At 35.3% G+C, this 15,815-nt stretch overlaps 1 protein-coding gene across 1 annotated transcript in view; it reads right to left on the bottom strand.

Moving 5' to 3' along the window:
- Nucleotides 1-5,661: 5,661 nt before the first annotated feature.
- Pawr (pro-apoptotic WT1 regulator) overlaps nt 5,662-15,815 on the bottom strand; it is a 64,985-nt gene continuing 54,831 nt past the window's right edge. Inside the window, exons 6-8 of the mRNA XM_048359089.1 lie at nt 11,591-11,729; nt 9,785-9,889; nt 5,662-8,643 (exon numbers count right to left, since the gene is read on the bottom strand). Of these exons, the coding sequence (XP_048215046.1) occupies nt 8,557-8,643; nt 9,785-9,889; nt 11,591-11,729 (331 nt within the window). The 3' untranslated portion in view covers nt 5,662-8,556. The remainder of the gene's footprint in view (nt 8,644-9,784; nt 9,890-11,590; nt 11,730-15,815) is intronic.

Here is a 15,815-nt window from a genome sequence, read left to right as displayed (position 1 = left end):
AGGCAGTAATAATTTTCAGTGCTTTTGAGTGTAACTCAACAGTTCATTATAGGATGTGAGAAATCCCTGGCCAGTACTAAGAACTGTCAAAAGTTTCAAAGCCGGGAACACCTGAGACACTGTCACAGGCATGTCTGAGGAGACATGACCTCAAGTGTAACACACAGGTCTGATAGAGTGTGTTACCAAGTGCTTTAGGGAAAACCTGAACCAAATAATTTATCGACATTGGTTCACTACTTGTGAAAAAGATCTAATACTAATGTACGATGATAATAGGGAAACAGTACAAAACAAACAGTACTGTACTACCTCTACTATAATTCTGTAAATTAAAAGCTGTTCTAAAGTTTCTTCCAAATATATATGTAAGAAATCAAATTTCAGAATTTTTAACTTTATCCTCATTCATTGGGGTGCAAATTGTGGGTTTCAAACCGGGTGCCAGTGGCTGTAATCCTAGCTATGCAGGAGGCTGAGAACTGAGAATCATCATCTGAAGCCAGCCCAGACAGCAAAGTCTATGAGACTCTTATCTCCAGTTAACTGGCAAAACGGCAGAAGTGGAGGTGTGGCTCAAGTGGTAGAACCCCAGCCTTGAGCTAAAAAGCTACGGGTTAGTTGCTAAGCCCTAAGTTCAAAGCCCAGTATTGGCACAAAAAGAACATGAAAAACTGGATTTCATGCCACCAACTCATTAGCTTAGAAGTACCACTGATTTTCTTTTGAACTCACAGAGGCATTTTGAACATGAAGACTATTCAGTGACCACCCAGTGGCTACATATACAAAAAAAAAAAAAAAAAAAAACAACAACAAAACAAACAAAAAAACCCACTGTGCTTGATGAAACATACATTTATTTGTTCCAAACTCATTTTGAAATTTGACAAAAATGCATTGTTGTTACCAAGAACCTTCAGGCAATAACAGGGATAAACCTTGCTAGAGAAGAACAAAGTTTTCATTCTCCTGTCTCTGGCATTTGCAAGTCCATTTGAGTTCCAGAGATAATACGGAACTAATGAGGTTATGTCGAGTTGCCAGTGTCCACGCTGAGGCTCTTACTGATACAATCTTTTTCAGTGAAAGCAATGAAGAGAATAGCTGGCTATGTTTTAAACAAGTTCACATGTTATTTATATAATGATACGCTATCCCCCCCCCAAAAAAGGAAAAAAGATACTTGTTTAATAACGAGAAATGCAAGGAAAGGGTCTGAAATCTTTGACATCCTCAGGATTACCTGGAAGACTTTGTTAAAACAAACGGAGGTGTTGAGCAAGGTCATAGAATTTTTGTATTTCTAACAGATTCCTACAGCAATGCAATGTGGGAAATAGAAAACCTCAAAATATTTAATAGACAGTGATTAGCTCACCAAAGTTACCATGTTCTAGTATCAAGCACACAGCTTTGCAGTCAACCAGACTAGCAAATTACCCTTTTCATCTGTTGTTACACAGGTTTTACAGGGCCAAATAGCAACAATACATACACCAAGCACTTTGGCATACAGCTACTGAATTACTGAATGTTATTATGATGTACTAAAATCAGGGTTGGAGTAAAGCTTAAATTGTTGCCAGACTCAGTACAATTCCTGGCACCTACAGCATACTGATCTTTTAAAAGGTCATAACAAGAGGCTTTTTCATTCATTTGGTCCGTTAAAAATTTCGCTGATTCTTTGACATAAGAGTTAATACAAATGTGATTGGCAAAACATTTCAATTAGTGATATTTACTGCCCAGGGGTCTAAAAACAGTGCCTCACACTTGTTAGGTAAGCACTGTCTCTAGGGCTTTTTCCTACACATCCAAAGCCCCAAACTCTTAGGTTTGTGGGCTATATTTAGATATTGTATTGTTGTCTGGGGACCATAATCCTACTACCTATGGCCTCCTGCAGAGCTGAGACCACAGACATTCACCACAACAGATTGTGTTCTGAGGTGAAGTTTCCATGAACATTTTTGCTCAGGCTTGCTTGTAACCATGACTGTCTTCCCATCTCTGCCTCCTAAGCAGCTAGGATTAAAGGCTTGTACCACCACACCCTAGTGTATGAGCATATTCTTACAATGATGTGTTGGTGCTTCAGTATGGATTTTTACACCTTTGTATATACTTTTGCTCTCCAAAAACAAATCACTCTTTGATTCATTTTTCAATAATTTGCTTCTGTAAATCTTTAAGTGTCCACTGATGACATCATGTACTTGAGCTAGCCACAGAACACAGTTCACATTTTAAAGGAATGCAAAATATTTGCTTTAGATACAAGACAGGAGCCTAACAAAGCTTGTGACTTATAGATCCTACTATGTCTAAACAAAGATAGTAACTGATTACTTATGAATTAAGACTATAAATAACTGAGCATGTGTTCAGATGAAGATATACACTGCGGTCAAAAATTTTGTTTTTCATATGCAGAAAAAGTGCAATCCATCTTTCTTAACTGGCTCATACTAATTCATTTTCATGTTGTTTAACTACCTAACACAAACCTCTTTGTTTAAAAGCTTGACAGATGGAGATAGAACTCAGTGGTGGAACACATGCCTAGCATGCTTGAGGCCCTGGGTTGGATCTCTAGCAACACACAAACCCAACTTTATTACTAAGTCATGGGAATTTTTTGTGAGAGTAATATTATATATTTGATTCAGGATTAAGGTAAAAGTGTTATTTTCCAGTTTCTTGGTAGACATAAAAATAAATGAATGGATTTTAAAGGACCTAACAGCCATTTACAGGAAGGTCTAACATTATACATACATACAATGCATTCATATATACATACATACTCACACACACATTCCCTGAGTTGACCAGAAGTAAATGTATAGATGAAATCTCTTGCAAAGCTGCAGAGTAACTAGAAGAATGAGATTAAGAAATTATGTAGGTAATTTACAGCTGCTGAAAAAGTGTGTGCATGCATGCATGCACAAATACAGAGTGAGTCTAGAAAGAAAAACCTCAGAGATCTGATGAAGTCTGAGACAAAGGGTTCCAGTTTCAATGAAGACTATGGGATCTTGCAAAGATTTTCAATATATTTGCATGTGGAATATGTCCTGAAAATTCTAAGGCACAAAAATGTTGTTTATTAGACACACATAGGGCACAATTGAGAGGATAATAATTTTAGAAGACTGATTAGCTTGGACAGGTGTGTGAAAAATAACATGTCATGTTAAAGTTAAATGAACTATTTACTAAAAGCACAAAGGCTAGATTTTTACATTCCAAAGTCCCTATTTATGTCTCAAACTATGAAGGATCTGCAATTCTTTGGATTTAGATTTAGTCTGAAACAGTTGCAATCATAAATCAAGAAATTGTTTAGTAGTTTTATAGCACAAAGACGAGGTTTGCAATCAGGCTGAATATAATGCACACTTCACTCATCAAGAAGTCCCACCATGGGCTGGGGATATAGCCTAGTGGCAAGGATGCCTGCCTTGGATACACGAGGCCCTAGGTTCGATTCCCCAGCACCACATATACAGAAAACGGCCAGAAGCGTCGCTGTGGCTCAAGTGGCAGAGTGCTAGCCTTGAGCGGGAAGAAGCCAGGGACGGTGCTCGGGCCCTGAGTCCAAGGCCCAGGACTGGCAAAAAAAAAAAAAAAGAAGTCCCACCATTAATATATTCAGATCTTAACATTATGCTTGTTTTTTAAACATGATTTCTTCTAAAATGATATACCAAATACAGAAAAATATTGCATACTGCTTAACTTCTAAAAAAAAATTCAGGGAGAGGATTTCACTAATAGTGGATGAAGAAAGAAAAAATAACCAGTGTTGAAAAATAAATGAAAATGTATTTTTTTTATTGAGTATTATTTTTTACATGAAAAGCATACTGAAATTAAAGCTACGTTGAATATTCCACAATGAAAATCTATACAACATGAATGACCAAAGTTGCATGTACAATACTGTGCTCAATTAACTATCCAGATGTTTTTCTATATTTAGGTTACCTGAATTAGCGATTTTTCAACACAACAGTAAGGTGCAGCTTTCATATAATCTTTGCTGGTACCAACTGCTACTTGTTTCTTAAATTTAAAGAAAAACAACCAATAAAAAACCTTGTATAGCATAGCCAAGTCTAAGAAACAAGTTGATAAAAAAAAAAAGTAACACATATACAAATAGGCCCCCAGTGGGACAAACAAAACACAAGCACTTACATAATTCAGAATTGTCACTAATCTTGTAATATTATTGGAGTGAATGCTAGTTTGTGAAATGAAGGGTATAGCTTAAATATGTTAAGATACCCCAATAATTAATAATGTATATGGAAATACTAACTTGAAATCAGATTTGGAACAGTTTGGTGTTTGTGACACACAATTCTTTTTACTTTATTACTGTTATAAATTCTTTAATGTTTCTTTACCAATGCACAATTACCTAAAATAATATGGCTAGGCACTTTCAAATACATATGTTCTTTCCTTGGACAATCCAGTTTTTGACAATACCCATTAATTAGGTCTAAAAAACAATGGTTGGATAATTAGCATTGAAAGTGCCTTTGAATGAACTATTCAGATTAGACAAGCATGCTAAGCTATAACTGTACTCTATGCAAGTAACACACACTATGTCTGCAAAATGTACTCTTAAGTGGAAGAGTTGATCCATATCCATTTATTTAAAAGTGTGATATTACATAGAACCCTATACCACATGACTAGTAAATACTTGCTGAGATAGGTATGAAAACTCAATGCAACCACTACATACATACTCTCAACACTGATTTGGGGAGGCGGATGAAAACAGGGTTTTAATGGGCTACATAATGGTTCAAGTCTTTAATCCCAGAATCAAACGGCCAACTTCTATAGATCAAAGAGTAGCTGAACAGCATGGGGGGAGGTACCTTTGTTGATGTGCTTGATGAGCAAACTTTGTTGTCTCTGTAGCATTATCCTTTCAGTTTAATAAACAACAGAACTCTCAGATTAAATATTGTGAATTAAACTTTTCATTAATAGGATGCCCTTTATTTAGGAGAGCATATTTCAAATGCAAACCTAGCCATTTACAAGAGTAAATTTACTGTTCATACTGGGATTCAGATCTGAGAAGGGTTAACAATAATTTTAACTTGAAGTTCTAATCCTTGAATGCTAATTCTTTCTCATTTAACACATTCCCTCTTTAAAAAAAGCTGCTGTGTTCTGATTCATATATTAAAAAATGAAAATGTATACCTAAATCTTGGAACCAATTAGCCAAATGATGAGTAAGTGCCAGCCCTATATGAAACTTTAGACTGTCTCAAAAATCACAAAACTGAAAGAAAAAAAAAAAAGCAAAGGAAGACTATCAATGTAAAGATTACTTAGGACATCAGTTTAACTGTACAATCCAAGATCTTCACTGCTTTGCCTTATGGTGCTGAGCATGTGTCTTTGTATTATCCTAATTCACTCTGTTTCCAACAAAGTATGTAGACCCAAAACTTTACCCTTTGAGGACTAGCTACAAAAATCCAGACTGCTTGAGAAAAGATAAACCACATATAACTGAGGTAGGGTTTCCACCTTAAGAATATATTGCTTCTTACCACAATTAAAACTAATTTTAAATTATGGAAATAAAAGACTACAGTGTTTCATTAATACTTAATTTTCTACATTTAATATACTTGGACACGTGTGACAGTGCTAATCTACTATTATTTAAAAGTACACATCCCAACTCCTTTCCTTTCCCTCAAATGGTAAATGTATTATAACAAAATAACAAAGAACTCTAGAGAAATGAAATAAAGATTATAATAACTTTAAGGTATCGGCATCGGAGAAGTTATTCATTTTAAACAAAATAAACTTAATTTAGAAAATGTCATAAATACGTCAGAATTTTGGATATGCTTTATTTTTGCCACAAATTACACGGAGTTATGAGATTAATAGGACTAGACTTCACAAAATTTGTATTTTAGTATCAATAGTCATGTTTTCTATGGCAGTACACATGTACTTAGATTACTTGCTTAAAACTTCCCCTTAAAATTTAAAACTTTGCTGCCTATGAGTATTATTATGGAACTGGGCTTTGAACTAAGGATTTCTCACTCTTGCTTATTAGCTTCTTCACTGAAGGCTAAGGTTCTCCCACTTGAGTCTTGCCCATCCAGGTTTTTGCTAGTTAATTGGAGATAAGGGTTTCATGAACTTTCATGCCAGGGAGGGCTTCAAAACTGTATCTTCCATTCTCAGCCTCCCCAGCAAATAGGATTACAGGTGCCCCTTTAGGGGGCAATTGTAGTAGTCCTACTTCACTCACAATAGTCATTGTAAAAGTCCTACATGAAATAAACACACGTTTTAAGGAGGTGGGGAAGGACTGCATATGAAATGCTTTGTCTAAATTGTGAGGTTCCTATATCTGCACTGGGAGTCATTACAGCAGTAAAGCAAAAACCACCCCTAAAAATAACTAAAGGGAAAAATGTTTAAACACCTCAGGCTTTAGAAGCATTCATAACTAGTATAATTTTTTAAAGTGAAATAAAATGTGCTTTTATCTACATAGGAACTAAACAAAACTGAAAGTAATTCTTTCACTAATATATTTTAAGGTAGGATATTGCCAGCATTTTCATAACATCTGCAGAGTTGACAAAGATCTGAGCAATGAAGACATTTCTGCCACATACTTAAAAATGACTGAAGAGATGAGTACCCCACAGCCCAGGTAGTGAATGAGCCTGGCATACACCCTAGCAATGTGAGCAGCTGATCACTGTTATGCTGGCAAGTTTCCAAGAAGGAAGCTGTTCTTCAGTAATTCTTGTAGCTGTATCAGATTTCATGAGCTAACATTGAACTTCATGTGAGCAGCGAACATATATATGGATGTACAAAAACTGCCCTCGGGATGGAGGGTGGGAGCTCTAGGTTATTATATTAAAGGAGGAAAGTACTGGTAGCTAACTTGTCAATTCCAGAACCTTAAATGGAAAAAACACAACAGTAACCGATTCCAAAACTACATTACAATAAGAATCGGATGAGCTTTTAAAAGTCTAGAGTCCAGATCTCAACCCAAATCTACTTAAGAGCTACAGCCCAGGATTCTTTTAAAGCTGCTCAAGTGATTCTGTTGATTGGCTAATCTTGATACCTCTGAAAGCAGAGATGTTTGGAATTTAAAAGTTGAATTTATTTATTAGAATTTATTATTCTATTTTTCCCCATTGTCTTCCATTCCCTAATTTTCTAATGGTGAATAAGTTTGGCAAGTGAAGAAAAAGAGACAGTAGGTCACCCTAAATGGGTTCTCCGATGTTCAAGCCACATCTGTGCATTGATTAGATAAAAGGACATCAGTACTGCTGCTTGATATTCAATTAAGGAAAGACATTTCTTCATGTTAATACATATTAAGAGAGGGAGAGATTCTTACTCAATATGAAAGTATTATATGAAACAACTGTAGAATATTTAATAAAAGGTAATTCCTCCAAAATAACTGTTTTTAAAGTTTTCAGTGTTAGGGAAAAAAATCCTTTAAATTCAAGATATGGGACTCTCATATAAAAATGATATCACAGTGTTTTTTCAGCTTAGAAATTAGGCAAAATATTTTGATAGATACTACTTCTGCTTACATACTGTTCTCTGTGTGTGTACATATATGTACATATATATTATATGTCTTCGGTGTGGACAAATACTTTGGTTCTGATATTATAGCAATGCTATAATATCAAACACTGTAAATTGTGCACAATTTTGAAGCCAGAAGAATGATAACTTTCTAAATCCCCCATATTTAGTAATAAACCTTAAAGTAGTACCTACATAAGAAATTACATATTGGAAATTACAACTGTTTCTTAGGAATTAAAGTAATGTAAAAACTTTTAATATTCAAACACAAAATAGTAAATTTTCATTTACTATAGCATAATTCAAGTATTCTCTTAAGTTTGTATTTAACTAGCTAGAACATACTTTTGTAAATTGCTTTCCTCTAAAAGATTACTGTTATACAAAATAGTTTTTCTATTATTTACTATTCTAAATCACTTAGAACAAGAGAGAAGAACAAATGACAGTAGACAAATAGTTTTATGAGTGAATCTTCAACATGTAAAAAGGTTGCACACATCAGTAATAAGGCATTGGTAGGTAATTTTCCCCAAAATGTGAATTCATGTAAACAAAGACTATGTATATTCATTTATAGAGAAAATACACTAGCACAGATAAAATATATTCAAACAACTGTGACATTAAAACATATATTACTTGAATACCACACAAAACCAAGAAGCATTAGCTATCATTGTAATAACTGAAAGATGGTACTTATTCATGACATGAAAGGTTGATTTTTTAACTAATAATGAAAAGAAAAAGTTTTGAAAATAAACATCTATTCATTTTCTAAAAATAAATATACAGTTATTTTAATGTACTGGAACACAGGAGTGTAATGCTAGCCTTAACCATAACATTCAATCAGTAGTTTTACAATATTTTTTTCCATAAAGAGCCTTGAGTCTTCTACCTCGTCAGCTGTCCAACAACTTTTAAAAGCGTTTTGTTTTCCTGCTTTAGCTGTTCATTTTCATCTTCTATGTCATCTAGGTCCTTTTAAGGAAAAAAAAAAAGAAAAAATACATGGATATTTTAAAACACTTTTAAAAAACACATTTAAAGATCACTCATTTAATCAACTAATTATAAAATGAGAAGTTCTGAAACTAACTTTCAATGGAATATGTCCCATCTAAAACAAGCATCTGTTTACTGACTTTTTCATTGTTATCATCAAGATTTTAAGGCCAATTCTTGTCAAATTTTTCAGTTTTTGAAGTGAAAGCCACAAATTGGAATTTTGAAATTATTAGTCTTCCATAAAATTATGAATTTTCCACTATTATATGTAACTTGTTAATTTTTTGTTAAAAATAAACTTACTTCCCCTTCCCCAATTTTATGTTAAACAGCACAAAAAAGGGTCAGAGGCATGGTTCAGTGGTAAGAGACCCTGCCTTGAAAGTGAGAAGGTACTGAGAAACCTCAATACTGGGGGGAAAAAGCCAAACTTCTTTAAGGGAATTCTAGCAAAAATGGAGAAATGCTCTGTAATGGAACCAAGAGGAAGATCATATACAAACATTAAACACTGGCTCACCACATGTTACTCTCTACATGTGACTATCTTATCTAGAGGAAGTTATAAACTGAAAACTTTACTGTCTTCATTGACAGCTTGCAATTATAGCCTTTGAGCTTTACTGGAACAAGTTTACATGTTTATTTTTTTTGGTGGTGCTAGGGCAGAATCTTATACAGGCAAGTACTTCACCATCTAATTCTTTTATGGTCAGTGTTGAGTCTGGTTTGGGGGAATCTGTGTTTTTCCACCCTGAAGCAAATGTCTGTTTTCCATCTTATATAAAATCCTGTATAACAAAGCAAAGTTTTGACATGTTTTCTTATCACCATTGTCTATGTATGGCCTAATGCTCTGAATAGGAAGTAAGCTCTGGGTCTAAAAACCACACATGAGACCTATAAGGAGGAATAATGTAGAGCTTTGGACCTAACCCTAGGGTTAGAAATAGCCTAAAGGAAATAGTTATGGAACAAAATATAGTTCTCACCACAAATTACAATCTTACCAATGAAAGAACTGAAAAATACAATTAAGTAAGTTCCTCATATTTATGTACTCTCATCCCATTGCTAAAAGGAAATCTTGTAATAAAAAATGTAAAATACTTACTCTGTTTAATAAATCAATTTCTTCTTTGAGTTTTCCAATCATTTCTTCTTTATCCTGCATCAGTCTCACAAGTCTTAGGTTTTCTTGCCTTTCTCTTAGTACTTCCTGGTAGATACAATTACAAAGCATTAATAGGGAAGTAACTTGCCTATGTATCCATCATTCATTCATTCATTGAGTCATGTGCTGCTATTGGTGCTTGAATTCAAGACCTGTGTTCTCACTCAGCTTTTCTGCTCGTCTTACACTTTCTTGAGTCATGTCCTCAATCCTCAGAGTATCTGAGCAGCCTCCTGAGTATTTAGGACTACAGGCAAGAGCCTCCTCCTTGAACTCAGGGCCTGAGTGCTGTCCTTGAGATTTTTTGTCCAAGGCTAGTGTTCTACCACTTAAAACAGAGCTCTCCTTCCAGAGTTTTATGATTCATTGGAGATAAGAGTCTCACGAACATTCCTGCCCAGGCTGGCTTTGAACCACGTTCATCCGATCTCAGCCACCTGAGTAGCTAAGATTATACCACCAATACTTGGCTTGCAAGGGATTGTTTTTATGTTTTGTTTTTCGGAGCAATACTTTTTACAAAATCTTATTTATAATGCAGGGCCTGAGGTTGAGAACCACCAGAATTGCTCAAAGAGGGAGGCAGAGCTGGAAAGAAAGGTCTGGCTGGCCACGACTTCACTTCTTTTCTACTGACCCTCAGAAAAGGAGCTATTCAGATCAACCAAGTACTGGCAACGACTGGCAATTAAATTCCAATTCCTCTGTTCCAGAAGACATTCGGAGGAACCCCCTTGAACACTACAAAATGTATGGGTGTGGGTGTGTGTGTGCGTGTGTGTTCTCAGTTTTAAATTTAAATGCACAAAGTAAAAACAAGTGTTAAAGCACAGATACAACCTAAAAATAATTACAATATAAAAAGAAAACACAATTTCAAAATTTAAGACTCTAGTTAAAACCATCAATTTAGTAAAATACTTCTTTTACCAAATAATTTACTTACAATCTATGAGACTATAGTTAATAAATGAACATTAATATTCATTTGAATGTTCTATACAAGTTTATTTTTATACAATACACAGTAGTGCATTTTGCCAGCTGTGACTTCTAAACTTCAAAAAACTCAACATATTAAAGATAACATGGCAGAATGAGACTAACATAAAATATATTAAGTAATACAAGATCTGTTCCATTCCTCTAGTTTTAACTTCTTAAGAACTGGACAGAAAGTATTAAGGAAACCAAGAATACCTAGTTGCTATGTAACTTCAACTAAATATATAAACAAGTGATGGCTATAAGTACCTGCTAATTATAGCAGGGTGCCAGTGACTCATGCCTATAATTCCAGTTACTTGGAAGGCTAAGATGGGAGGATTGTAGTTTGAGGCCAGACTAGGCAGAAAAATCTACAAGAGTCCATCTGAATGGAGAGAAGACGGACATGGCACATACCTCTGATCCCAGAAATGACAGGACTGAAGTTCAAGCATGTACCTGGGCAGGAAAAAACTAGCCACCAGAAAACAGAACTGGAGCCACAGCTCAAGTGGTAGAGCTCCTGCCTAGCAAACATGAGGCCCTGAGTTCAACCCACAGTACTGCCAAAAATCAACAATAATAGCAAGGCTGCTATTATCAGATGGAAATACCAGTTAACCCTAATATCTCCCATTAGCACTTCCCATCCCCTACCAATTTCAATGTATATTTCTCTCTTACGGATACTGTTAAACTGGAAAAAAAATCCTTATGATACATTCATCTAACAAATCTTTAATAACTCATAATTCATACCTTTTCAAGATCTTCAATTTTCTTTTCCAGTGTGCTACTTGACACCAAATTACCTGCAACATTTGCCTCTCTGTTATATCTGCTTCTATCTGTTCTGCTATATCTACTTGAGACATCATCTTCTGAGGCAGTGGTTGTGCTATGTAAAGAAAAAAACACATTTTATAAAATCTCTTAATAGTCTACAAGAAAAATGACAGGAATATTATCTATTCAGTCTTAAACATTTCCTGAGAATATATTGCTATAACAGACTTCTTTACCATTGCACAGACTAATCATCATTCTAACTCAGGGAAAAGAATATAAAAGAAACATTAACTCTTCTAACCAGAATCTTCTAAGTAACTGTGAGGTATGAGGCAGACACTGTTCTAGGAAATGAATTTGTTAATAGCAAGCACAGGCCTGAACTTTATAGAGCTTTCTATTTACTGCTAGATGCTAATGGTTCATGACTGAAATACTAGCTACTCTGGAGGCTGAGATCTAAGGATCATGGTTTGAAGCCAGCCTGGGCAGGAAAGTCAATTTTGCACCAAAAAAAAAGGCAGAAGTAGAGCTGTGGCTCAAGTGGCAGAGAGCTAGCAATAGGTTTAGTGGTAGAGAGCTCACCTAGCATGCATTGTGGTAGAGCGCTCGCCTAGCACCCTGGGTTCCTCAGTACCACATTAAACAGAAAAAGTCAGAAGTGGCACTGTGGCTCAAGTGGTAGAGCATTAACCTTGGGCAAAGGAAGCTCAGAGATAATGCCTAGGCCCTGAGTTCAAGTCCTAGGACAGGCAAAAGAAAAAAGAAAAAGCTCAGGTACAGTGTCTAGGCCATGAGTTCAGGCCCCAGACACACACACACACACACACACACACACACACACACACACACACACACACACGTAGCTTTCAGTTTACTACAATACAGCAATATGATCCCATCATAATAAGACAAAGTAGAGTCTGTAAAAACTCTTAATGTACATATATGGAATTAAAAGCATATGTATGTTATGTATATATATGTATATATCAATAAATGTTAACAATAAGTTTGCCTCTTGCTTGCTATATCATTTACACTACCAACACATTATCTCAGAATTGTGTGACTTAAGACTTCACACATTTATTAACTCAAAGTTTTTTCTGATCAAGAATTCAGAGGCAGCCTAGCTTGGTGATTATGATTCAGGGTCTGTTAGGAGCTTTTATTGTTTGTTTTTTCTTTTTTTTTCTTTATTGTCAAAGTGAAGTACAGAGGGGTTACAGTTTCATATGTAAGGCAGTGAATACATTTCTTATACAACTTGTTACCTCCTCCCTCATTTTTCCCCCGCCTCCCCATTTCCCTCTCTCCTTCATGAGTTGTACAGTTGGTTTACACATATAGTTTTGTAAGTATTGCTGTTGCATTAGTTTGTCTTTTTATCCTTTGTCTCTCAATTTTGATATTCCCTTTGCCTTCCCTAGTTCCAATACACGTATATAGCTTTTAGTCAAGGTGTTGGTCAGTGGTACAGCCATGTGTAGGCTTGATTTCAGGGCTAGAAAATCTGCAATCAAGCTCAGTTCCTCACTGGTTGCTGGTCACAAGCTTCAAGGACCTCTATAGGGTCCTTCCATTTGAATATTTTCCTTATGGCAACTGACTTTTGCAGAGACAAAGTGACAGAGCAACCATAGGAGAATCTGCATCATAACCTAATCTCAGTAGTGATGAGTTAGTCCATCTGCCTTATTTTACTTGCCATGCATAGGAAGCCCGGTACAATGAGACAGAACAAGGGGGGGGGGGGAGGAGGAGGAGGAGGAGGAGGAGGAGGAGGAGGAGGAGGAGGAGGAGGAGGAGGAGGAGGGAGGAGGAGGGGGGAGGAGGAGGAGGAGGGGGAAGGGGAGGGGGAGGGGGAGGGGGAGGGGGAGGGGGAGGAGCTATAAGCCAAACAAGTCTAACTCACATATTTAAAGAGCTGGCAACCAAAGTAGTTTCTTATCTTGTAAAAACACTAAACACTGAGAGTTCAACCCAAAGTTCAAATAGTCTCCAATGAAATTTTCCCTTTGAGAACCAATGTATACCTCAGCACAGGGCAGTGGATTAGCCTCAACTGATAAGTTCAAGACTGAAACTACCATTTAATGTTTTTGAAATCTAAAAGTTAATGTATTCATATTTGAGTAGTACACACTTGTAGTGAACTACTGTTAATTCAGCTGATAGAGTACAGGTGCTGTGTTGTTCATCTGACACAGCACTTTCTCTTTTCTCTGTGAGAAAAGAAGGACATTGATCGTATTTCCAGCACAAGTTACAGCATATTTTTGTTGTTTCTATCTGTGCATAATTAGAATATATGACTTATAGAATGATAAGCTCTTGGTACAACTACTTAATACAATCTAAAAAGGAATATATCAACATAAAACTTCAAATCACATTTGTTAATATTGTAGCCAATTAAAAATGTATGTACTTAAGAACAAGCTTTATCAGCAATGAAATGGAAAAATGTTATTCTGCATCATTTTCATATCAATAAAAATCAATGTATTCTTCAGTACTGACAAAACTCCTCTGTTGGAGACTTAAGTCTTCTTTCTTACTGCCCTGTTTTTAATACACAAACCTATGGTATTGCTGGAAGCTAGTATCCAAATTACTGTCTTTGCTACAGACTTACCCAGTATTTTCAAGCAAACTCTTGTCACTTATTGTATGTGGCTTCTCAATGCTGACAACTTTGTTCAAGAGACTTCATAAGAAACTCATAAATTACTAATAAGTATGTAAAATCCTAAATATCTGCTTCCATCAGCTAAAGTAATATTCTTTCTTTCAAACAGCAAATTTGGTTTTGAGCTTATTTATATCATACATAAAAAATGCCACTTAAATTCTCATTGTTTCACTAACTAGTGTATCTTCACATGGTAAGCAACTATGGTTTTAGCTCTTCTCCAAAGATTATAGTCAAGTCAGATTTCTAGTATATCGAGAGCAAATACTTCTCAACTGAACTAGTACCAACTCTACTGCCTTTAAAATACTTCATTGTTACCATTTAATATACTGTTTAGTTTCATAGTCAGAAAAAGTGTACCTTTTTGTGTCAAAAAGACCAATAGTTTATTTTGTCTTGTAAACTAGGATTAAAAACATGTAAGTTTTATTTCCAACATTAGACATTTATAAATCAAAAACTCAAAAAGAATGAAAATAATGGTTTTTACTTTTTTTTTTCCTTTTCTTTTTTGCCAGTCCTGGTGCTTGAACTCAGGCCTGTGCACTGTTCCTGAGCTTCTTTTTGCTCAAGGCTAGCACTCTAGTGCCATTTCCAGCTTTTTCTGTTTATGTGGTACTGAGGAATTGAACCCAGGGTTTCATGCATGCTAGGCAAGCACTCTACCACTACCACTATGCCACATTCCCAGCCTTGTTTTATTTTTATTATTTAATTTAGTTATGTTTTACTTCATTTCATGTATAGAAAAAAATAAACCTAAGTAAAATTATAGCATTATTTTAAGCATAATGAATGACTACATTTCCTTTGTTTCTTATGCATTTTAAGTACAATGGTTAACATAAAATACCCTATGCAGTAATGCAGTCTTGCTGAGCATGACTAGCATGAAACTCACCAGCACTTGAACCAGCTTATACTCTTCCCAAAGAAGCCCATGGACTTGCAGGGAAGGGTGACAATTGTTTTCTACTGAACTTGTCATGGATTGTGACATTAGTTCAAGGACCACACTACGAATAGCACTCTGCTAGAGAATGTTTACACTTAAAGAAGCAGTAAGAATGTGCAAATATCTGAAACTAAGGGTATGTGGCCCATTTGAAGAAGCAGAAAAGCCCAATATGGGTAAAGCATGAAGTGTACACACAAGAGAGATAAGATAAGAGGCTGAACAAGCAAGCAGGAAACATGAAAGTTATTTTATGGAAGAATTTAAATTAAGGCTCTCCAAACTTTTTTGCATATATACCTATGTTGGTATCTATATTTACTTATATATACTTTATGGGATTTACAAGGATTATATAAAAAGAATATATTTTATGAGTATAGCAAAAACAGAACATAAACAAAAAAGACAAATTTATCTTTTTATTTATGGTATAGAATTTTTAAAAATGAAAGTTTGATTACGCATCAATATTTCTGAAATCTTACTTTGTGTTAACAGTCTGTAATACAGAGGATCAGACGGTGCTAGTTTGTATA

Source organism: Perognathus longimembris, chromosome 1 (genome assembly GCF_023159225.1).
Source record: "Perognathus longimembris pacificus isolate PPM17 chromosome 1, ASM2315922v1, whole genome shotgun sequence".
Lineage (NCBI taxonomy): Eukaryota > Metazoa > Chordata > Mammalia > Rodentia > Heteromyidae > Perognathus > Perognathus longimembris.
This window is presented reverse-complemented; position numbering and strand designations above follow the sequence as displayed.